Raw genomic sequence first — 24,914 nt, 5'->3', positions numbered from 1 at the left:
TTTAAATAATGGGATATTAAAGCGTATCTTCAAAAAAAAAACAACTCAAGTGTTCTGCTGTCGTCTTTCTTTGAAATCTGACTCCCCGGTACCGAAGTGGGCTGACAGGCAAGGTGCGGCGGGAAGATAAACTCATCCTTATCTGAAGTCTGCTGGGAGCCTGGGTGGGAGAGATTGATAGGGAGCTACAGCTGTTCAAAGGCAGAGAGAAATAAGAAAGTCAGGGTTTTAGGGAGTGAAGCAATCCTCGGGTTGCAAGGTGAAGAGATCTGCTCTGTCCGTCAGAGGAATTACTGTGATGGGGTGATGACGACAGAACACGTGCAGCTCTCAAAGCCTATTAAATACATAGAGTGATGGCTGTGCTCCCTGTGAGTGTTGTTATTCCTGCTCCACCTGGCTTTGCTCCTGTCAGGAGGAGGTGGGGTTGCAGCAGAGAGCCCCTCTGCCTCAATACACGGTTTGCTGCCTTGCTTCCATGCTGTGTGTCTGTGGATGTCAGCTGCCTCCTGCCCCATAGCAGCAGGACCTGGGCTCTCCTGTGAGACAGCCCAGCACCGTGTCTACTCCCAAGGCTCCTTGGAGGGAAGTGGGAGGGAAAGTTTTGTACACTGAGAAAGTTTGGCAAAGGGGGGAATGAATTACCATCCTTTTAATGCTGCCCGGCAGCCAATTTCCCTGCCATGGAACATCTTCCATCCCTGGAGCTGAGTTTGGTCACTACCACCCAGTGCTGCCTCCTTGGTCCCCCCTGTAAGGGCCAGTCACCTCAGGGTCAGATGGTGGAGTTTTGGTTACACTTCACCTCCAACGTGGGGGAGTGCTGGGGATGATGGACCAGCAGAGCCCACGAAGGGCTGGGGGAAAACTACTTGTGTGCCCAGAGGAGCAGTGAGGTGTCCTGGGCATGTCCCACACCTGAGCTACTGCCTGGTCACTGTCCTGCTGCTCTGTTCCCTAAAAACTTCCCCCTTAGCCTTTCCGTTCCCACACTTAGACCTAGCCATTCTATTTGCCTACCGGTAAAACCTTTCCAAACATGTTAAATTTGACTGCTCAGTCAGGTTTCGGGGCTAAATGGGCCACAATGCTGCCAGCAAGTCTTAGGCCCACTGGGGAGGCAGGAGGGAAACTACAGATTCGGGGCGTCACTTAGACGTTCTCCCGGGGGCTGCCCGAGGGCCAGACCGACGGGATCGGGGCCGGTTCCAGGAGTCTCTCGGTCGCCGCCTGTTCCCCCTCCGGCCGCCGGGGGGGCGCCAGCGCCGGAGGCCTCACGGCGTGGGCGGGGCGGGGGTCGGGGCGGGGCGACGCGTGCGCGGCGCGCGGCGGTCCATATGCGCGGGGCGAGATGCGCGAGGCTGCGCTGAGGCGAGGTCGCGCGCCGGTGTCGCCGCCATGGGCAGAAGCAGAAGAACCGGAAGCGCAGGAGAAGGTGAGGCGGGTACAGGGGATTGCCCCCCGGCTTCGTCCCGGCCACGGTGAACCCCTGCCCGGCCCCCGCGGCGGCTCCGTGACACGGCCCACACGGCGCTGAGTTCAGCCGTCGGGCCCGGCCGGGCTCGCGGCCTCGGTCGCAGCGCGGGGTCGCGTCAGGCCTTGGCTCGGCCCGGCCGTGCGTGTGTTTGTCCGTGAGGGGCAGGCGGCTCGATTGCCAGCCGAAAAATAGCCGCTTAGTGCAATTGCGGTGCCTCAGGTGTGGGTTTATTAATTATTTTTTCTCTCTTATCGGGCGTTAGTGCAATAGATCGTGCTGAGACAGTGATATCTACGTGCTTCATGCTGTGACAGAGATATCTGCATGTTTAATAAATGCAGATGTTGGATATTCTAGTGGTTGGATGGTAGGAGGATCGCCTCTGTGGTTATGTCCGTATCGTCGTGGACACTGCCGCATCTGTGAACTTTTTTTGTGTGTGAGAGTTTCCTATAGAGGCAGCTGTATTAACCATATGGAATGCTGACCGAGTGGCGTTGTGTGTATATACACAAGCAGGAGAGAACGTGTTTTTACTTGTCACTGTAAAGTAACTAATACAAAGATACAGTAAGTTTGAAGAGTGTTTTTAACTTTTAATACTGACAAGTAGTTAAATAAAAACTGATGTCTTAAAATGTGTATAGGCTGTAAACTACAACTTTTTTCCCTTAACTTTTTGAGCCATTAGGTGTTCTTAATTCGGATCTAAATGTTACAAAAAAGAAAGAGCAATAATGTAGTTGCAGTTACCTTCACTGTTGCTGAGTCCTAAGGTTGGTGGTTTCATTCTGGTGGTGGAGAGGAGCTGTTATGGGGAGCTGTCACATCAGGTGTCCTTCACAAGGAGCATATGGTGGCTCGTGTTGGCTGTTTCATCTTGCTCGCTCAAGGATCCCCTTGACATCATTTTTATATGCTTGCTAATGTGACTTTGCTCTTCACTGGTTACTCCATGAAGCTCCATGGTGAGCTAACTCTGTTAGTTAGTTCCACATTAAATCCAAATGTATGAGAGGCACCGAGTGTTAAATGCTGTTCCTTTCCTGTTTGTTACCCTTAAAACCAGTTTTGTCCAGCTCTGCATTTTCTTTAACCAGCCTCTGTCAAGTTGTGGGGTGTCCTGTGCCGAGTCTATAGAAGACATCTCTGTTAATCCAGGCCTGCACTCCACTGCGTCCTGTCTCTTCACTTTTCAAGGCCACTGCTCCCATACCAGGCCTGTATTTCTCTACACTACATCATTGTTGTAGAGTTGTGAATATCTCATTCTGTGCAGTGCCTGCTCCTCAGTGGTGTCTGTATGAAACTATGATTGCAGCATGCTTGGGCAAACAGAAGTGGAACAAATTAGACACAGGCACCTGGTCAAGTAGAGAAATTGCTGTCACAGCTAAATCAAGGAACAGTTGCAGACAGGTCAAGAGACGTTCAGCCAAAGTAAGCCTTGGAAGTCTAGTGATGTTTTGGAATAGGTGTTACCTGCAGAGGTAACTTCTGTTGTCTGGTGGTGTTGGTTCTTGCTGACATCCCTGTGAATGTCAAGTTCCCTGAGGGAGAGACTGCATCACGTATTTGCATCTGTAGCTTCAGTTTGGACTTCCAGCATTCCTGATTGGTCTCCCTTCTGTTTCCAGTAGAGTGAGCGAGGAACAGCTTTGCATAATCAAAGGCTCCCAGTTGGATTTGCTTGCCACATCTTCAGTTTTGTGCTATGCAGTGTTATTTGTGTCCTCCTCCTTCTCCTCTCTCCTTCCCCAACAATTACGTTACAGGTACAATCCCTTACATCCCTTTTGATTGCAGCTCCCAAAGCATGTGGCAGCTCACAGGCACAACTCGCAATGCAGAGGAAGCAGGAGGGAAGATGCAGGTGGTATGTTTGTGTTTTGTGAATATTGATTTGAGAATTGACGTGGTGACAGGAAGGAGATTTTCTGCTCATCTTCTGACACAGTGAGACAAGTTACGAAAGGTACAAGTCATGTTTACTTTGCTTTTCTCCCATCACTCCCGTAGCTTTGACTTCTGTAGTGGAGTTTCCTCCTCACTTGTTTCTGCTGAGTACAGTGGAGGTCATACCAATGAGTATTGTTATATGTCTGGGAAGTGTGCTGGGAAATGAGGGTGCAGATGAATTTTGTCCCTGTGTACTTATACCCGGTTCCTATGACAAGACCCTGAGTGAGATGGTAGCTGTGGTGAGCAGGAAAAGAATAGGAATGCAGGACTTGGCTGTTATGAATACAGATTGCTGCCTGAACACTACAAATTGGTTCCTACTCTATCAGCACCTCTGTTATGCTCTGCTGGAACTCTTTTATTGACTGCTTGATTGCTGTGCGTCTGCCAATAAAGAACATGTTTATCTAGAACGGTCAGATACATGGTCACGGTGTGGTGTGTTAAGTGCTTCGTAAAGGTGGAGGGTGTCGGGTCATAAATAGCTTGTAAGACATTGGGAAGTTGCTTTAATTGTATCCTCTTTGGCATTTTTGTGTCGATCACTCATTTTCAGATGAAACTTCTTAGCAAATATTTCAACGAAAACATGATGTATCTGAGTTTTCAGGCTTTCCTAATTGAAGAGCAGGTGTTCTGATGTGTAGTCTAGCTCGTTCTGGAAGTGGTGTTGTGCTTTGGCTCTTTGATAGAGTTGTAGTGGCAGAAGGTGTGTCAAGGTTCTATTCTGCTGGCTTTGGAATTTAGTTAGGATTTTTTTTTTTAAATGTGTGGGAATAAAGGCTGTTGTAAACTACAGAACTGTGCTTTGAATCCAAGCCTCAAACTGCTGTTGTAGATTTCCTAGTAAGTGTGCTACGTGCTCTATGTTACAGATTATTGCCAACCTAGAATATGGATCTTTCCCCTTGATGGTGTTAGATTTTGATGTGTTTTTCCTCTTCTCCCAGCTTTAAGTCATATTCCTCTTCTCTGAGTGGTTTTCCTTAGGTTCCAGTAGGTAGTATTTAGGTATGTTTGTTCTTCTGTGTTTTAATGAAGTGACCTGTTGCCTTGGCATACCAGTCTGATCATTCATGCTTATTGCTTTAGAAGTTCCGGGTGCCAGCTGTGATTCTGCAGCCAAGAGTGAACACTGCTGCTAAAATAAGACTTACAGTGCTCTTGCTGATGTATTGCTTTCTGGTCTACAAATTAAATCACTGGTATTGTCTACTAGTCGTTCTCTTTGGCTCCTTTTTTTATTAGTGTGTTAAGTAAAATCTTCTTAATGTCCTGTAGAAAAGCTCTCTGAAGGCTTGAAAGTGTACAAACACCTGTAGTTAGGAAACATTCTGTACACCAGAAAATTTACAATAAGTGTCTCTATCTGCTTCTCAAAAGTATTTCCTCATGCAAAGCTTTCTGTAGCTCTGGCAAGAACAGCTATAAACCCTTGAGATTCCTGTTTTGCCAATCTCATCTGGAAGATGTAATAAAATAATGCAAAATAACTCCTCCATTGCAGAAATTTATTGGTCTGTTCTATGCAAATATATATTTATTCCTCTCAAATTTAGTTTTTAACACTGGAATTTCATATATATATATAAGAAAACTATCTTTATATCAGTTGGATTTTTTTAAAGCAAAGCATCATTGTAAAAAGACTATAAAGATCTTTAAATATTTGTGATAAAGGCAAGATAATCCAAAAAGCACTACACTAAGGAGATTGTAAGAAGCAGCTTTTCTTGTCAAAATATTGATACTCTTTATCTATTACCTCCATGAAGGCATCTAAATCTTATGTATAACTATGTTTCTGAAAAGTGTGAAAATAGTACATCACAAGCCAGCAGGAATTGCGGAATTTGTTCTTTCATTTCTCTGAAGACCTCTGGAAAGCCTTGCTTATAATAGAGGTTTATGGTAAGTTAAGCTTTTGGTGTTCTTGTTGGCACTCATAACATCAAGCCAGACAAGCTCTACGTACCTTTCCTGGTTTTAATTGGATTAGTGCTGCCATATTTTCCTGACTCTGGGCTCATGTGCGTTGCTCTACATTTGTTTTGTGCTGTTCATCCCTTAAAAGCTGCATAGGAGTGAAGGTTACAGTTCTGGACAAAGTCTCCAATTTAGTAACTTGTAGTGCTTGCATAATACTCGTTTTCCTCCTCCTTCTGACTCGTCCACAGAAATAGTCTCTTAAGACTGGTAGAGGAGATAATTTTTCTGCACACAAATTATGTATGCACATAATTCAGTCATTAAGCTTGGCAGAAAAAGTGCAGCACAAACTGGTGGATGTTCTGGCCTGAAAGCAGTTAGTACCTTACAGAAGTGTTTTGATGATCCTGGTGTTTGCAGCATGGATGACTTATTCTTTCTGTATGTCAGTTTGGTGTTGTTTTTTTTTTTTACAATAGTTCTGAAATTTTAAGTCTTAAGACTGAAATATGTTTCTTTAAATACACACTGCAGGATGAAGTGTTGGTTTTAATTATAGTTAATGTAGATGGGCATCCTTTGCTCTTCAGAATTATAGACAATCTAAAGTGTATTTTGTGAAGTTGTTTTAAATGGTATTTTTGTGATGTATTTTGATTTTTATACAGTGACATGTGTAGCTGTGAAACTCTGAACTTGGAGGTAGTTTCTGTCGTCTCTGCACTTTTCCTAAACAGACAAAACCCAAAAGAACTAGGTCAAGGAAGACCGAATGCTAGTTTTTTACTTAGTGTTTCATATTCCGTGCTTTTAGGCGTCTTATTCTCTTGAGATGTAAACACATAAACTGAACCTTGAAGAGCCGCTTTCTTCCAGAGATTCGTGTTGCCAGCTACTAGCCACAACAAAAGCTTTTTATCTTGAAGTATTGTTACATCTTTGTTTAAGTGGGAATTTTAGGCTGTGGTGTGGTTTTGTTTTTTTTTTTTAATCTGAGTCGAATAAAGGAAACGTTCTGTTTTTCTAGAACCTGTTTGGGTTGAAGGTTAGGTTTTCTGTCTTTTTTCAGAAGGTTTTGATTAGCTGATAGTTATACCACTCTTTTTCCCCAGCCAAACTTGAAAGAGAAGGCATGGCTCTTTAATATTAAAAATTGAATCATTGCCTTGGGAGCCTGAATGAAAAGCAATTACCCTTTTAATCAGATTTTACTTATTTGCTGTCTCATGTAATTAGGTAGCTTCACCAGCTTCCTTCATCTTTGAAAAATCACAAAGGTGTAGTTTCATGTAAAACTCAATTTAGTTGAGCTGTCAGACCTTTCAAGCCTTTTGGTGCTACTCTCACTGTCCCCCCCCACCAGCTGTAACTGCTTCCAGTGCAGTGGATTCAGTGCTTATGTGCCCACAGTACAACTCAGGTGTGTGATTTGATCTGCCACCAAAAAAGTGTTTTCTGCAAGGATTTGTGGCCACAGGATTGCCCGCCTGAGCTGATGAGAGGGACAAGAGTGGCTGGGAATGGGGAATGAAGTCACTTCTCTCCTTCCCTGCCCCATAGCTCAAGAAAAATGCAAGAGGAGGGTGTCCTATTTGTGGGGCTGTGATTTTTGTTTTTATTCTTTAGGCACCGACAATAGCAGTGGTGGGTTGTATAGCTAATGCTCGCATGGACATTGCTTCACTTTTTGGGCTGAGGAAGGAGTGCAGCTCATTCTTTCCTGAATTTCAAACTGTCTCAGCATATGTAATTTAAATGTTTTCAGTGGGGGGAAAAACCATGTGGCTGCTTCTACTCTAAAAGGAGAAGTTTGTGGTGTTCACGTATTTTGATAGGTCAAACTAGAAGGCGGACAGGGCTTTGTTTTCATGTTTTGAATAGCCCTGCTGAGCCAGCAGATGCTTGCATTTTTAGTGTCATAACCCACTTCAAGGTTGTGCGGGGTTTTGAACAATTAAATGATAACTTCCAAAGTGGAACCAGCTTCTCTAGAGAAACTTATATTGGCATTCTGTCTTTCAAACAGTCTTAATGCCTACAGGTAAAAACACCTACAAATAAGCCATTCAGCATTGGTAACTTGCTGTTTTTGGATAACCTTGTATTTAGAAATGAATCCTTGTTACTTGGCTTATTACCCACATATATGGAGGATGGGCAAGGTGCTCTAGGGAAGTAATGGTAAAGATCTCTCTAAAAATATTAGTTTTAATTGGTCTAAAACTACTACAAAACTAAACACATGGAAACAGATGATTCAGCTTCTTTTCAGTCTTTTTAAAGGTCAAGGGCTTTTTTTTTTTTTTTTTAAGCAAAAGAAAATGACCTAATGACAATGATGTTCCTTAGAAGGTGGTTAGAAGAGCTGGTGTCATGTAAATGATGAAATATCTCCAAAGTTGCCTCAGCAAAAATGAGTCTTCTGATTATGCAGGAATGTGGGCAGGGAGCTCACAGCAGTGATGCAACTTTCTCGCTGTATTGACTTGCTGACTCTTCTGCCCCATGGTCATTAATGTTTGAGTGGGTTTTTTTAGGTCAGTCTTTTATCATATGGTGCTTTCTTACCTTTCAGCTTCACCTTTACAGAGACAGCCTAAAACAGATCTTATGTAAAAGACTTTTAGCATAATTTGTCTTAGCATGTTAGCTTTAAGATGAAGGCAAGCGTTAGTAATCATGTTTGTCTTGGTCAGTGCAATGGATCAAAAAGTGCTTGTAATCTGTGAGTCTGTGAGTACTCTTTAATTTTAGTTTCAGCAGGAGAGTGTTATCCTGTTGACTTTCTTTTTAAAGCTGGAAGTTGGATTTCCAGTAGTTAAGGGTTTGTCTCGTTTTAAGCTGAATTCTTCCACTTAATTTCTGCAGTTTCATTTACCTAATTTCAGTAGAGTCAAATTGCTATGAATGAGGGCAACTCAGCTCCTTTGTATAATCCTGTTGTTCCACTCTTTCAGCTCATGAATGGATTAGTAGTTTCCTTTGCTCTTTATCTCACTGCTGCCTAGTCAGGATGCCATCTCTGTCATGTGTAGCTGTTTATAATGAAGTTTTTCCCTGTAATTTTGGGATATATAGTGTAGGTATGGTCATAAGTGTACTGAAAGTCCTAATTGTCTGTGTTCTTAGGAAAGCACTTGAGGAAAGCATGCACATTTGCTGGTGGTCTTGCTAATGTAATGAGCTTGTCTGTTATTAAAGAATATCTGTGAAATGCTGTTGGTGTCAGTTGCCTTTCCTTCACTAGATCTGGCATGGAAAGCTGGAGGAGCTTATTTGTTAAGGAAGAGCAGTAACACATTTTAGCTGCAGAAGTTCACTTAGCAAAGAAAAATTATAAAAGCCTATTAGCTCTTATTTCAATAGCTGTAGTCCTGTCTTCCTGCATTTGGCTTTGATTGCCTTGGCAATGCCCAGGAAGTCTTTCAGATTTCCATGCCTAGATTTTTCTGTTACAGAGCCTATATTGCATGCAGTATCTGTCCTTTGTATGGAAGCTTCACACTGTGGAAATCCCTTAATAATGAGTATATAAACTATGCCAGTACTTGGAGTAATTTTTTTAACCTTCCATGAAAAAGTGAAGTGATAGTTATAGTTTACTTGTAACTGTTCTGACATACTTTGTTAGGAAGTGTTGATAGTTTTTATCTTATTTCAGAATTGTAAGTTTAAGTCTTGACTTGAAGCATGACAGCTTCTGCTCTGGTGAGCAGTGCACTGCTGAGCACCTGTACTATTGTAAACTGGGAAAGAAAAGGTGAAACTTCAGACTTTAAAAATACATCTTGCTAATTGTGAACAAGTGTTAGAAACTGAACTTCACTAAGTGAGGTTGTTTTTAAACAAAATGGTAAAGTATGCCTGTAAAAGACTAAAGCAAACCCTAGAATATGGAAATTAGGATTAATATAAGTTTGAGCATCTGTAAATTAAAGCTTGTGTTAGGGTCAACTCTGGCCTCCAGATGGCTTCCACAGGGATTTTCCAGGTTCTGGCTGTTGCAGGCCATTGCATCAGAAAAATAAACTTGATCCAAAACTGTGCTTGTTTCTCATGTTTTAAAAACATGATTTAATAGCTGAGGGGTTTGTTTGTTGTTTTTGTTATTGTTTCTAGTTTTAAATGTTGTTTCCTTGGTGTACTAGCAAGAGAAACACAGCAGTGTTGGTTTTCTCCTACAGAATGTGCATCTATCAGTCACGAGATTTTTTTCCACTTTTCTGAGTCAATAGCTTGCAGCTGTGTGGGATCTTGTAAGTAGGAGAGCTACTGGCTGTCTTTGTGCATCTGACTGAGCAGCGGTAGGTGACAGCTCTGTTTTCCTGTTTTCATCTTCCCACTGAAAAAAAAAAATCATACTTTGTCTTATAGGCAGGATTTGGGATTGTAGCTTTATTTGTTGCTCATTTTGTTTAACATGTAATGTGAGCAGCTTAGATTGTGTTTTGGGTATCACTTTGTTACTGGCCTGATTTGATGGTTTGTTTGCATGAGAGATGTTACTGAATTTCCTCTGTTGGTCATACCTGTCTTAAAAATCTCCAAAACTTATCTGGGATGGTCTGGATGATCCTGGTTAGGTACAGAATGGTGTGTTAGCACAGCATTTAATTAGTAACTGAGTTAATATTCAGGATTCTATCCTTTCCTCATGTAATGAGGCTTTCCTCATGTAATATCAGTTTCCATTAGTTTATGCAGACAACTTATACTGGAACCCTTTTGGGCAGCAGTTGATTTCTTAATGTCATTTCTAGGGCATTAAGGTAAGTATTTTTTCAGTATGAAGTATGTAAATGTGCTGTTTTAAAAATGCTTTGGAATACTGTTAAGTCCTATATTGCTGTAATCCTGTTTAAATGGCAAAAGGCAGTGAAATTGTGTAGGGGAAATGTGAAGCACTTTTTCTTTTTGATTAGTAATGTAATTCCAAAGAAAAATGGGTTTGTTTGGTATCTGAAATGTAGTGATCTCTGTGTACTTGTTATTGATTACTGCTCTCTCCTTTAATTAATCTGACTGCTGTGTCTTTTTCCACTGCAGAGTTTTGTCTTATATTAGGCACAAACCTCCATGGAGTAATGTCTGCAGCCATTTGTTTTGAAAATTGCTTGTTTTGGATTGAGTGAAGTACACACACCTTACTCCTAGTGTAATTTAATGCACTGAAGTGCTATATTAGCAGTATCAGAGCTCTTTTTATATCTGGCAGCAAAAACAGAGGCTGGAATCAAAAGATATGAATAAGAGAGGTAGCTTAGGCTTCACTTGTGAAACAAAGACAAAGGAAAATCAGGGAAGTAACCCCTTCTCAGCAGTGAAGTAGCACTGTTTTCATTTTTTCACTTTCTAGACCCCCTTGAGCCTCTTATGTCAGGGAAGCATGGGGTTATTTTTTTGGTGTAAAGCATTATGAGCTTGATGGTCTAAGGTAGTGAGGCTGCGAAATCTGTTTACAAAGTCTTCGTGCAAAAGCATTTTGAGGTCAAAATTGAAAACTATTTGAGTATATTCTGGTCCTTTCAGGTTCCTGTATCAGGCCCTCTTAGGGTTGAACCCTTGTAAAGGCTGAGTGGAGACCTTTTGGAGATCTCAAGGAAGAGGTTCTTGCAAGAGCGTTCACGTTTTTGAAACGTGTTTGGGGACTACTTAAATAAAGTTTACTGGTAGAAGTTCCTGGGTGTATCTAACAATGCCAATAGGAAAGAAGCTTTCCTGGTGTGGATCCAACTGTAGTGGTTTCCTTATAAGAATCTCCCAGGATGAGGGAGAGCACCTTCTCAATCTTCTATTCGACTTTATTATGAAATCCTAGTGGACTATTATTAGAGTTTTAAAAGGTAAGGAAATTCAAGGTCAGTATGGGAATAAACTTGTGGTAATGGAAGCCAGTGTTTGAATTCCTTTAGCTTTCCAGTGATATTTTTGCTTGTCAATTCTTAAGAATTATAGCTGTATATATGGCTGTATATATAAGTGCATGCAGCCTTAATTTTACTTCATTGAGGAAGCTTGCTGTGTCACTTCTTAGTAAATGGAAGTGTAGTGGAAAGTATAGGTTATTTTTCAGAAACTAAGCAGTAGAAGCCAAATTTGGAAAGGCTTTTATACTATATTGATGCCACTATTGTGACAGCTGGACAGTCTTTATTATTATTCCTAAACTGTTCTTGCTGGTGAGTGTTAGAGCTTAATGTCTGTGAATTAGTTTCTTCAGTGTTTGATTTGAGACTTTTTTTTTCCCCCCAAAGAAGTTTTCTTCCTCAAGGTTCAGTTGAAGTGAGTTGATTTAACAGCAAATAAACCCTCACCCCCTTAAAGCCTGTGTGCTGGAAAGCATAATGGAACATAGGCATCTTCTTTGCTTGTAGCAAAAAACCCTTGTATTTTATGTTTGGACATAACTTTCTGCTAAGTTGTAATGTGAAAAGTCAGCCTTGAGAATATCTGTGTGAAATATAAGCTGTTAAAGGACTGGTGCTTTGGTATCTGTACAACCCCATGGTTAAGATCCTGTAGTAATGGGAGCAGTACGGCCTTGGAATTGTAGTAGAGCATGTATTTTGGTCTCTTTAAACTGTTTCAGGCTTGGATTTGACTCAGTCTCCTCCATTAACTCCTAGAGCAGAAGGAGGTGAGCAAATGTGCTTAATCAACTTGATATTCTGCAATTAATGCAAAAACAAGTGTGAGGGCCCTTGTGTAGGCCTAGGTGTAGTATAGTTAGCCTGAGATTAGGGCTTTAATTCTAGCTGTAGAGATGAATGACATTTTTATTTCAGCTGTTACCCCTGGTGTACAGCCAGTTAAACTGCTTAAAAAACCAGCTCCTCAATTGCTGAAACATCAAGTGAGCTTAAGGGGGAAATGGCCAAAAAGTTTATTTTCTCTTGAGGAGGTGAGGATTGCTTTAGAAATCTTTCATTAACTATTCGAGAGAACCATTTCTTTTGACGAATTTACTACTAATCATGTCAGCACGTGGGAAGTGTTTCTAGGCATATTTAAGGTTTATATTTTCCTCTCTTGACTAAAAGTAAGTATCTCTGGTGATGCAGGTGCTGTACAACGAGGTGCTTTGTTGTACTGCTTTTTATTTGTTCAGTCTACATAGAAGAAAATTTAAGATCTTAAAAAATACAAGTAATCAATCTTGGCCTTTAAAACATGAAGTGCATTGTTGCTTAGTTGTGCTATTGTCTCATAAACAGTGTTTGGTGACTTGCATATTCCCAATACTTGGCATAAGTTGGGTTTGTGAATGTCAGCATTCACTTGTAAATGTGAATTTAAAGTTGTAAATTGTAAAATTTTACAACTGTAAAATGATTCAGCCCTTTCCTTTTGTGAAGAGAAATATAACTTAGACTTACTGAATTTCAGGATCTGTAAATGAATAATTAAATACTTGATTTTCTTTATTAAGATTCAACTCCTGGGTTTATAAACTGGTGAGACCGAAGTGCTCTAGTAGTTTAGAATTTGCTGATATCTTGAAAACCCTGAATTTGGAATAAATTAATTTCCCTTATTTTCTGGTTATAGTTTCTGGTACTTGGTGGGTCAGCCCTTGACTGATTTGTCCTAAGTGGGTGGTAGTGATTAAGTGAAATTGTGTTTTCTGCCCACGTGTCTAAGAAAGAGTTAAATGAGATATTAACAGCTTAAATGGTTCTTGAAACTGCAGGTTGTGATAAAAGTAGTGTCCTAATATTTGCTACTTTATAGACCAGTTTCAGTCTGAGAACTGAACTTCTAAGTGTGAAGCAGGGAAATAAGTAAGTCTCCTTTCTTACAATTGTATTTTGAGCATGTTTAGGTGGTAAAACATCTGGACAAAAACTTTCAGCTTTCTTTAGGCTTGAGAGAGGTAATACTAAGGCAAGTGGTGAAAATGAACTGCATTGGTATTTTTTATGGGCTGCTTTAGAGTCTGGCTTGGGCCTGAACTCTGTTCCTCTGTGTGGCTTATTTTCTTAAAAGATAAAAATAAAATTTTCAGTCTGATGGCAAAGCACAGGCAACTTATTGTAAGGTGGAAGCTGTAAAGAACTTCCACTTGTTTGCTAAAGGGTGTTTAAGGGAGCAGGTAAGTACCTCTTAGCAGATTTTCCTGGTTATAAATTGCAAAATTTCTTCTATTTATGCTTCGTTTTTACACTTTCAGTGTGGTGGCTGCTTTTCTGTCAGTGACACAGACTGTGATTTGAAGGGCTAAAAAACTTATCTTTTGAAGGAACAAAGTCAAATAGTCTAGTTACATTCTTTCAGGAAGTTATATCAAATCTCACAGCTAAACTTTTAAAGTCAGTGTTGCAAGAACTGAATGTTTTACTGTTCCACCTTCCTTCATGGGGAGGACATGAATGAAGGCTTTTTCCTTTCCGTTGTACTGAGTGAAATAAGGTAACAGTGCATAATAGTTAAATATGGGGGGGTTTCCCTTGCATTGCTTATGTTTTGTGATTGATTTTGCATTTTGAAGCTTTTGTTTTATGCAGATGGCTTCTACTTATGTAAACTTAATGTTTGAAGTCTTGAAAATGCTGCTTTCCTTCCCCATTTTAGTGCAAAAGATGATATTGATATTGATGCCCTTGCTGCCGAGATAGAAGGTGCAGGAGCTGCAAAGGATCAAGAGCCTCAGAAATCCAAAGGCAAAAAGAAAAAAGAGAAGAAGAAACAGGATTTTGAGTAAGTTTGGGTTTTTTTCCTATCTGTCTGATTTTATTCCATTATCCAAAACCTCAGTTACTTAAGTACCCTAACTTCTTTCTTATTTTAGTGAAGATGATATCCTGAAGGAGCTGGAGGAACTGTCAATAGAGGCGCAAGGAGGGAAAGTTGACAGGGAACAGCCTTCTACAGGAAAGGTGAACACTGAGAGGGAGGTGGGCTTTTTAACAGAAAAATTATTAAAATATGAGACACCTCTGTCCCAGAGAAGTCGTAGTGATACAGTGTAGTTGGAGATCCTATGTGAAACATGCAGCTAACATGTTTTTTTAATTATACTTGATCATATTTTCATAGTAAAGTCAATTGTGGAAGATTTTACCAGAAGCCATGTCTTCATGCTAATAATTATTCAAAGCCAATCAGAAGAAATTTTAATTGGGGCTGAGGTATGGTACATTCAGAAGGAATAGTTATTGCTTTCAAACTTTGTCTTCAGTATTAGAGGCTTTTCTTCTTATATCTCAATGCTACTTCTTAGCTCATGATGGCAAGTAATTTTTCATGGCTGATTATTGAATTGTTTAATTACCAGGTTGAAAATGACAATGAAGAAAGCTTATCAAAACAAGATAAAAAAAGGAAAGGAAAGAGTAAAAAAGCCAATCTGGAAAATGACTATGACAGTGAGGAAGTGGAAGATAAAGATAAAAAATCTAAGAAAACTCAGAAAGCAAAACAAGACATACTTTCTGGCAGTGATGATGATGATCATGAGACACGGCTTAAGAAGAGCAAAGGGAAAACTCAGAAGTCAAATAAAAAACAAGATTTGTCAGAAGAAGATGAATCTAATACTAAGAAAAGCAAAGAGCGTGGGGGTGGAGTGTCTACAGGTGAGAGTGGTGATGAATCGGATGATGTCTCCCAATCTAGAAAAGGACAAAAGAAAAACCAAAAGCAAAAGTCTGCTCCTGCTGCTGAAAGTGGGGATGATGAAGAAGAACCTTCATTCAAAGTAAAAACGGTGGCCCAGAAGAAGGCAGAAAAAAAAGAACGTGAAAGGAAAAAACGTGAAGAAGAAAAAGCCAAACTCAGGAAGCAGAAAGAGAAGGAAGAATTAGAAGGTGGTAAAGAACCAGCAAAGCCAAAGGAATCTCTAAAAAAATCTGAAGAGAAGGCCTCTCCTGAAAACACAGCAGTCTCTGGCCCTGGGGAAAAAGGAGAGACTCCTGCAGGAACAGAGGGTTTGTAACACGGTTCCTAAACCTGTAATTCAAACACTATGGCTTTTATAAGGCCAAAGAGGTGGCAGGCAGTGAGGAGAGTTTGTTGGTTTATTTTGAATTGTGCATACTAGACATTTGGTAGCCTTGTCTGCCTCTCTGTGTTGGCTCATATGTGGCTGTGTTTTCTGGCCTGTAGTTTGTTCAGATACATGAGAAAATAAAAGCCAGATAGTGAATTCTTATTACAATATATGATTATGGTTCTGTATTGCAAGAGTACTTTTTCACTTCCCAGTTATTCTGTTACTTTAAAGCTTCAGGCCCTGACTTTGGAACTTAAGAGACAGTTTTGTTGTTTGTGTTATGAAGTGTTTATGTAGAAGCCAGTGAAAATGTTCCTCATTTGGTGTTATTTATCATATTTCAAACATTAATTGTATTTAGAGTATCTTTGAAATTTCTGGGGTTTTTGAATGTATGCCTCTTCTTTCTGTAGCTGATGACAATGAGGGGGACAAAAAGAAAAAAGACAAGAAAAAAAAGAAAGGTGAGAAAGAAGAAAAAGAGAAAGAGAAGAAAAAGGGTCCCAGTAAAGCCACTGTTAAAGCTATGCAAGAGGCCCTGGCTAAAATGAAAGAGGAAGAGGAAAGGGCAAAACGAGAGGAGGAAGAACGCATCAGACGACTGGAGGAACTGGAAGCAAAGCGGAAAGAGGAGGTACCGTATATGTCACTCCAAGGATAAAATAAGGGAGAATGTAATCGTAATTTGTATGCTTGCTGGTGCAGTTGGTGAATGATACTCTCAAGTATGTGGTGTGACTGCTGGGGATGGCCCTGTGCAGGGCTAAGGGTTGGACTTGATGATCCTTGTGGATCCCTTCCAACTCAGCATATTCTGCAATTCCGTGAATTGGTCCTTAATATGTTTGTCATGAACAGGATATACTGTTGGCCAGCTTTTGTGCAAAGCATGCTCTAAAATTTCTGCATGTTTCTTTATCTTTTTCTAGGAACGATTAGAGCAGGAGAGGAAAGAAAGAAAGAAACAGAAGGAAAAAGAGAGGAAGGAGCGTTTGAAGAAGGAGGGAAAGCTTTTAACAAAAGCTCAACGAGAAGCCAGAGCCAGAGCAGAGGCTACTCTTAAACTACTCCAAGCTCAGGGTAAGCAGTAAAGTTTAAAATAATAATAATTAAAAGAACCCCGAAAAACCCACTGAACCTTCATACCTGTTACTGCTCTCTGTTTGTGTTTTTCTCTTTGAAGTTAGGAGGGCAAGTACTTAGTGATTCCATGTAAAGCTACTCTGTTGTCAAGGAATGCAGTGTCTGTCTTCCTTCCCTGTCCCCCCCCTTTTTTTAAAGTAGGTTTAAATGTCTGTATTTTCATCTTACACTTTAAATATCCAACTTTTTAATGCATTCTACTTGCAGATTAAAGATGTTAGTTGTGAAACTTAGGAAAAAGCACTTAAAGAAGAGGCTTAGTCCAAAGGCCAGGAAAAGCAGATGGGCTATGCTGCAGATCTTGTAAGACCTGTGATCTGGATCTTGTTGAGTTAATTCACAGGCTTAATTAGGCAAGGGCATTGTTTTGCCTCAAGTTAGCTAGTCCATGGGGATGATGTTATCCTCTTGGATTTGCAGGGGTATGTAGGAGCTTTCCTGTTTTTATGTGAAATATAATCTGTTTCCATTGCAATGAACTGAATTGTACCCAATATATTGTAAGTAAAATGTTCTGATTTGTTCTTGGTAACTGGTTTGTGACTGAAAAAGGAAACTCATTCATGAGTGCTGTGTATCTTTGTAGAGAACGCTATCTGACAGTTTACTGGTGGGTGGATGTATAAATGTAGGAATCTCTGTAGCTAGTAAAGTATTTGGGGCTCTTAAATATACACAAAGACCATTTTCCCTTGGTCGTTGCTGTAGTTTATTAGAATCTTTCTGTTTATATGCCCCTACAATTGGATTTTTGTCAAATTTACAGTGTAAATCACACAGTACCTGAAGGAATTTTGAGTGTTTCAGAAGGCACAGCAGTAATTAAATTATTAATTTGTCTTTGCAGCAAACTTCTGTTTTTGATTTAACCCCTTCATACATTACAGCACTTGCTTTCTGCTGAGGCAGAGATGAAGCTGGTGAATTGATCCTGGTGTTATTTTAATGCCTGAAACAATCAATGTTAAATAAAAAAAAATCCCAAACAAAGACCCCCCCCAACATGGAACAAAAGGGAAAATACTATCTGGTGAACAACCTTAAGCATTTAAGAAGAGTTGTGTCTCTGAACTACTCCAAATTGTCTGAAACTAGGACCATTGGCAAATAAGTTTTAAATGAGTTTTCACATAGAATGCTTTAAATTGTTAGACTGAGATACGTGTTCATGAAATCCTGTGCAGGTCTGTGATAACTTCAATCCTGCAATCTTCAAATCCGATTGGATTTATTGCTTATTTTTTGTTCGTCATCCCCTTCCCCCAGTTATCCAACTTCTTTTTGAGAGCATTCAGTAGTATATGATGAATGATACTTCGATTGAGTTTTGCAGCTTTTGAATCCAGACTTTTAAAGAAGATAAAATATGATCGATCCTACTTTCCACTCTTCCTTCCTCCATCTTCCAACTTTGGAAAACATGTTCTTATTTAAACCAAAGTTTGTTTATTAGTTACCTGGATTTTTCTTTTTGCAGGTGTTGAAGTGCCATCCAAAGACTCTGTGCCAAAGAAGAGGCCAATATATGAAGACAAAAAGAGAAAGAAGCAGCAGCAGCCAGAAAATAAAGAAGGTGTGGTTTGCATGGATTCTTAATAAATTAATCATATTTCTGGAAGCTTTTATGTAAGAAATCAGTTAATGCTAAACTAATTGCACATCAGGGTGCCTCTGAGGTTCTTTTGACACCTCTACCCTCACATCCAAGTGCTGATGCCTTAGGATCCTAAAGTTATTTTGAAGGCTGCTCACTTAATCCTTTGTTTTACAGTCTACTTGACTGTTATTTTTTTCCCTAACCTGGGTATTGTCTTAAGATTTTCTAAATGTTGGAGATGTACAGGATGTAAAGGCCTTGTACAAATGTGACGTTGTACACATGCACACAAATACTTTATGTGCATATGTAGGTCAAATACAAAGTAGTGTAAGTAATAATGACTTAGAATTAAGTCTAAGTTGATGTCCCAGGATGAAAGGGGATTGATCCTCATTTTAGTTCTGTTCTTTGTGGTGGAGACAGTTTGTTCACTTGTTTTCTTGTATATAAAAACAAATTTCAGTTCCTGGGTGCAAGTCATTCAGAGTAGTTCAAAGAGCTTGCATTTTTGAAACCTTACGATTTATTGCACTAGTTAGAGTAGGTTGAATGTGTCAGTTTTTTACTTTTGTGGTTCATGGCTTTCCTCTGGGGGTATTACTGTGGCTCTTTTCAAGACTAATCCTTAATTTAAAGAATTCAGATTTACTTCTTCTTTAGCTTTTTTTTTTAATTTGACATGAGTTATGTGACTACTTAGCAATTAAGCAGTATGTGTAAAGAGTTGAAATGGTGCTTATCTGAATTGTGTTGGTGACTTTTTATTTTTAATGAAACAGAAGAGAAAGTATGGCTAGTTCATTAGTATTACTTCATTTTCTCTTGTCTTTTAAAGAAAATGAGGAGGCTTTTAAGGTCAAAAGCAATAGTAATCCTCTTAGCCAATAACTGACCTATCTCATAAATCTGTTCAACTGCTTAGAAAGCCAAATGTTTTCCAAATAAGCTGGTGTGGAGCTGTATGTCTCAGTTGGTTTGCACTTTGGAAGAATGTAGCAACCAATTTCCTGTCTTGCAATTTCAGAAAGCGTGGAGGTAACTTCCCCAGCTGAAGATGCTGTAGAACTGGAAACACTAGTGAAAGAAGACACTCCTCTTCCAGTAGAGCCAGGTTGGTAGTACATGCTAATAAGCTTCAAACACTTCAGTCTGTGTGTCAGTGCTGCATGAAAGTTGTCGTACCTCATTGGATGGGGCTGAGGGGCCATTCTTTCTTGAGGTAGTTGCCTTTTTTTTTTTTTCTTAAGGGAGGAACTGATGGAATTTTATGGAACAAAGAGGTGTGAAGCTTCAAAATGAAAGTGTAAAGGTCCCTTACTTATTCTGGGTGAGCTCCAGTGTTAAATTCGCTTAGGCAAGTAGCTCAAATAAGCACATTCATGCCTTATGATTCACTTCCCTGACTATTCATTTGCTTTTTACAAGGCCATTTGTCAGCAGTTAGGTGGAGATAGGGAGGAAATATGCTGCTTCTGGTGTTGATAGTGCAATATTCGCAGTGATTGTATTCTTTATGCCAGATGTTTTGCTTTCACGAGTGCTGAATACGGTGGATATGGGTGAGCTTGTGGAAGTGAGTTACCAGCCTAGCAAGTGATTGTTACCTTCATTTCTGCCTATGCACAGTACTTGTTTTGTACTAGACTTCTTCCTCAGCAAGGAGACTGTTTCAATTTTTACCCTTATTCTTAAGTTAGACAAATACTGACAAAATGCAGGTTTTGAAAACAAAGCTGAATGTGTGCTCTAATTCTGGCTTATCTCATGATTGCCATTCCATTGCCTTAAGAAAAGGTCTCACTGGCAGAATGTTAGTTCCTAGTTAATATTCTAGCAGTGTGGAACCTACTCTTCATTTCAGAGAGCTGAAATTTCATAACTCAACATGAGCTGCAACAAATATATATTGTATAATGCCTGTTTTGGAGAGGGTTGCAAGTTTGCATTTTTCCACTTGTCTTTTATTAAGAGCTGCAGTCTCTTCATGTATCTGACTGAATTCCTGTTGAATTAATAAATTAAGTGCTTCTGAAATCCATGGTATAATTATATTGAGGCACCTGGAGTCCTTTTTATAGACAATTTGTATTTTCCCACTAGTTAAAATTATACTGCAACCCAACTTGTATTTGTGTTTCTCTTTCACTTTCTTACACATGGCTGACTGTTAATTGGGCAGCTCCTTTCAGGGATCGTGGTTGTGGTAGAGGTTTTTGTGGCAGGCACTGGCACGATATGCAGACAGGAACTAGATGAGTAGATTTGCTGTGTCTTCCACAAAAATGTTTTGCTAGGCAAAGCTGCTAGGACTATACAATATTTGTGGAGAGAATTGGAGATTATTTCTTAAGTCCTTATGGAATGTGGAGATATTTGATAGAATTATGATAACAAGTAACTTGGAAGTTGCATGTGTCAGTATGTCAGAAGAAGGGGCATCTAAAAACGTTGTATGTTGCTGGACTGACTGTTTCTTTTCCTTTAACGTTGGATTTCTCAGTTTCAGAAGAAAAGGAGGAAGAGGATGAAACTGAAGATGCAGGCTTGGATGACTGGGAAGCTATGGTTAGTGATGAAGATGGAGAGAAAGGTGGGCATGTAAATACCAAATGTGTGCTTTTTCTGGCTAAGAGGTTTCTTTGGGCTGAGTTTCCTGTTTCTGTACAAAACTATTTTATTTAGATTTTTCCTCCGCTTCAGTAGATAAATTGTGAGGTAAGTGATTATAAATAGATATAAGACCCTCTTCTCAAAGGCAGAGCTTTCAGAAGCTGCACAAATACTGCTTGAGACGACCCTTTGGAAATATTCATGGGTGTAGAGTTACCACCTAAAATAAATCAGTTGGAATTTTTTGTTCTTTTCTTATGGGACTGAAAATCCTCTTCTCTTAATATGTGCTTAAAACACATCTGGGAGTTCAGGGAAACTTTTACCTGGTGTTGTACTTCTCTAGTAATTGTTCCAAAGCCATAGGAGTTTCACTACACAAATCTAGCAACATCTAGGAGATGTACCTTTGAGACAACTTCTAAAGGAAGTGAGGGACAAAACGGTGTGAAGGTTAGTGGGCATGCAATATAGTAAGTTCTCTCCTACAAGGAAAGACTGAGAGAATTGGGATTGTTCAGCCTGGAAAAGAGAAGGCTTTGGGGTGACCTAATTGTGGCCTTTAGTACCTGAAGGGAGCCTGCAAGAAAGATGGAGAGAGACTATTTACAAGAGTATGTAGTGACAGGACAAGGGGGAATGGATTCAAACTGAGAATAGGTTTAGTTTACATATTAGGAATAAATTCTTTACTGTGAGGGTGATGAGACACTGGAATGGGTTGCCCAGAAAAGCTGTGGGTGCTCCATCTGTAGAAGTGCTCAAGGGTGGGCTGGATGGAACTCTGAGCAACCTGGTCTAGTGTCCCTGCCCATGGAAGTGGGGTTGGAAGAAGATGGTCTTTAAGATCCTTTCCAACCCAAAGTGTTCTGTGATTCTGTGATATGCTTCTTTCAGAGGCAGATGAGGGGGAAAAAAAGGAAAGAATTACCAGAACATCCATATTCCTGTGTATATATGCCAAAAGCCATATTCTGTCTGCACTCAACAGCAATTTTTATGGCGAACTTAGAGCTGCACAAGAGTCAGGAATAACTTCTCAGATATTTTCTTCCGGTTGGAGAAATGTGTATTGCTGTGAGCCGTACTGAGCAGGAGTCAGTTACTGCTCCTAGTGCTTCCATAATGTGTCTTCATGGGTTCCTATGCTCAAAGACTATTTATTCATCAAGTACTTTTATTTGCTCAGGCCTGTACTTCTGACACCTGTGCTATCAAGTGTGATACTTTATATGCAGATATGTACAACAGTATGGATTTCATTCCAACACAAGTGTGTTCCTGTGGTGCTGGACTGTCCTGCTTTGAGTTCTGAGGGCTGCTCAGACTGTTTTAGTCTGGCGCCACTGTCCTGGGAGGACATAGCACTTCTTGCTGCTTGGATTTGAAGGCTCTGCCAATGGGATCCAGAAGAAGAGCTTTCCTGGGAATTAGATTTAGTGTATTACTAAGCTGATGGACTTTTAGCATAGTAAGGAAACATAATCTCTAAGAGCAGTGAGCCTCCTAACAGCACTGTAAGGAGGAGAATGCATGGCTTTAAAGTGTTCCTTGTGTGTTCCAAGTGTTAGCTTGCCTCTTATGGTTTCTGAACTAATTGTAGATGGGACGATTTCAAAGAAAGAAAATTACTTTTTGATAGTTCTTTTTCTTTGTTTACTGAAGAATTCCCCTGAAAAATATTAATCTTCTCTGAACAGTCTAAGAAAATGTTAAGATGAGATTCTTTTATAGGTGTAGGAGAGATCATTTGTTCTAATTGTTACGTCTGCTTAAATGTGTGTTCCTGATCAGTAGCATGCAGAACCCATATAGGAATGAATCTGGAGTATTTTGGCTTTCTTTTTAAAGGTGTTGGTGCATTCATTCCTTTATGAAGTGCATACAGCTTTAAAGGATGTCATTTTGTCTGAGTATCTGCAAGTAAAGTCAAGTATAAATGTGCTGATATCATTCTTTCCCCCAGCCCAAACTCGCTCTGCTTGCCTGGATTCTAAACACAAGTCAGCAGCTCTAAACATGAAACACTTTTACACTGCAAGTTGAAAAATTATCTTGACAAGCACTTAGTGTAGTACCTACTCTGTCCTCACTCTTCTGGAGTAGTCTCTCTTTTTACTTCTTGTTACCATCTCCCCCACAGCTATGAATTTAATAGAGAATTTTTACTTCAATTTTTTTTTGACAGAGAGCAAACCTGTTCACATTGAAGTCAAAGAACAAAATGAAGTGGATGAGGAAGAGGAGGAAGAAGATGAGGAGGAGGAAGAGGAAGAAGAGAGTGAAGAATCTGAAGACAGTGAAGGCAGTGAAGATGAGGATGAAAAGACTTCAGATGAGAGAGAGGCAGACTCCCAAGCTATTGGAAAACAATCTATGGAAAAAAAGACCAGCAAGGAAATCAGCTCTGATTCTGAGTACGACTCTGACGATGACCGCACTAAGGAAGAGCGTGCTTATGACAAAGCTAAACGGAGAATTGAGGTATTGAGATACAGTCGGACTCTTGTGTTGTATAAGAAACAACTTAATTTTCAGTTAATTGAAAAGCCTTTTTGTCAAATTTGTCAAAATGATGGCCATGTCAGGACTAATGTTTAGGCAGGTTCAGAAATTGTGTTAATTAAGAAAAAAACACCTGGTTTCATCTGAAGATGAAGTATTTGCTTTTAGGCAACTTGACCACAAAAATGACAACTTCAGTGTTGTTCCTCTCCACCTCTCTCCCTCCTGGAGAAAGAGGCTTCTATCATTACAAGTAGATATTTCCAAGTTTTAAAAGGTGTGTTTAAACTGTTCAACACTTTTGTGGCTGCTGATGTTCTTGGTTTCTTCACCCGAGATACTTCTTCAGAATGCACCATCAACAAAGCTACATGTTAGTGGATATAATAACTTAGGCTGCTAGACTGTAACCAAAACCAACCAAACAAGAACTTATCTGTTAGTTGAAAATTTTTGATTTGCCAAAAGAGGGATGGCAGACCTTGAATTGCCTTGAAAATGTAAGTCCTGCAGTTAGCAACGTGTTTGTATGTATGTAATCAAGTCAAGAGGTGAGGTGTGGCTTCTGGTTTATGCTTACCAATTTTTGTATCTTTTATATAGAAGCGCCGAGCTGAAAACAGCAAAAATATGAACACTGAAAAGCTCAGAGCGCCAGTTATCTGTGTCCTGGGGCACGTAGACACGGGCAAGACCAAAATTTTAGATAAGGTAAGGTGTGGAGTGTGAAGGCACTGCTGTGTGTCGTGTTTATGCATGTGTTTTTTTGGTTGAAGACAGAAATAATTAAAATGTGCTCAGAGAACTTCAGTCTCTTACATGTAAGTATTTCTGGTCTATTTTTTGTCTTTAGCTTCGCCACACTCACGTGCAGGACAGTGAGGCTGGTGGTATCACTCAGCAGATTGGTGCAACTAATGTTCCCCTTGAAGCTATTAATGAGCAAACCAAGATGGTGAAAAATGTAAGTTGCAGCACTTCAACAACTGTTTCTTAAATATGAAATGTAAACTAATTAAGGTCGTGTGAGATTTCCTGACATGGACAGATGTCCTTATCCCCCATCTCTAATTTTTTTTTTTTATTTTTTAAATTCTTATCCTTCCCCCACCAAAGAGGAGGCTGTCTCATTTTTCATTTTAGTTGATACATTTGGTTTCAATTAATGCATTGTCCTTTCTGCAGAAAAATATGCAAATACTGGTTACTTTGTTCTGGACAGTGCATATATGTCCATAGACTGCTTATTTGTCATTATTTTGATTTTAAATTGAGACTTTTTGAAATCTACTGAGTATATTTTCTGTTAAGCTTACCATTTGCTGTATGTACTGGAATTGGGCCAGTACCTGGGTGATTCATTTTTGTGTTACAGAAATAGCAACTGTTCTGTATTGCTTGTTTTGGATACTATATCCTATTTTGCTTTGTGGCAGCAGCTGACTGAAAAGCCTTAGTAGTGATGGCTTTTTCCAAGATTTTTTCAGTGTATTAAATATGTAAAGTGAGGGGAGAGGAGAAAATAATCAAGACAAGGCTGATAAATCTCACTACCCTGTAGGCTGCCTTGTCTTACAGGTTTTAGCTTATGGCCACTTGATACCTAGGGGAATGTGCTACTTTAATATTGAAATGAGCTTTGGCTGATTTGGTTTATGAAGAGTGCTGGCCTTTCTTAATATATGTGTCTGGATTTT

At 39.8% G+C, this 24,914-nt stretch overlaps 1 protein-coding gene across 1 annotated transcript in view; it reads left to right on the top strand.

Moving 5' to 3' along the window:
- Window positions 1-3,306: 3,306 nt before the first annotated feature.
- Window positions 3,307-24,914, top strand: part of EIF5B (eukaryotic translation initiation factor 5B) — a 34,602-nt gene continuing 12,994 nt past the window's right edge. The window contains exons 1-12 of the mRNA XM_018084052.1: window positions 3,307-3,353; window positions 13,940-14,065; window positions 14,157-14,244; window positions 14,643-15,294; window positions 15,773-15,993; window positions 16,289-16,439; window positions 17,980-18,075; window positions 19,127-19,213; window positions 20,603-20,692; window positions 22,901-23,196; window positions 23,821-23,928; window positions 24,071-24,181. Coding sequence (XP_017939541.1) covers window positions 3,322-3,353; window positions 13,940-14,065; window positions 14,157-14,244; window positions 14,643-15,294; window positions 15,773-15,993; window positions 16,289-16,439; window positions 17,980-18,075; window positions 19,127-19,213; window positions 20,603-20,692; window positions 22,901-23,196; window positions 23,821-23,928; window positions 24,071-24,181 — 2,058 coding nt within the window. The 5' untranslated portion in view covers window positions 3,307-3,321. The remainder of the gene's footprint in view (window positions 3,354-13,939; window positions 14,066-14,156; window positions 14,245-14,642; window positions 15,295-15,772; window positions 15,994-16,288; window positions 16,440-17,979; window positions 18,076-19,126; window positions 19,214-20,602; window positions 20,693-22,900; window positions 23,197-23,820; window positions 23,929-24,070; window positions 24,182-24,914) is intronic.

Source organism: Manacus vitellinus, unplaced genomic scaffold, assembly GCF_001715985.3.
Source record: "Manacus vitellinus isolate BGI_N305 unplaced genomic scaffold, ASM171598v3 scaffold_7_pilon, whole genome shotgun sequence".
Taxonomy (NCBI): domain Eukaryota; kingdom Metazoa; phylum Chordata; class Aves; order Passeriformes; family Pipridae; genus Manacus; species Manacus vitellinus.
This window is presented reverse-complemented; position numbering and strand designations above follow the sequence as displayed.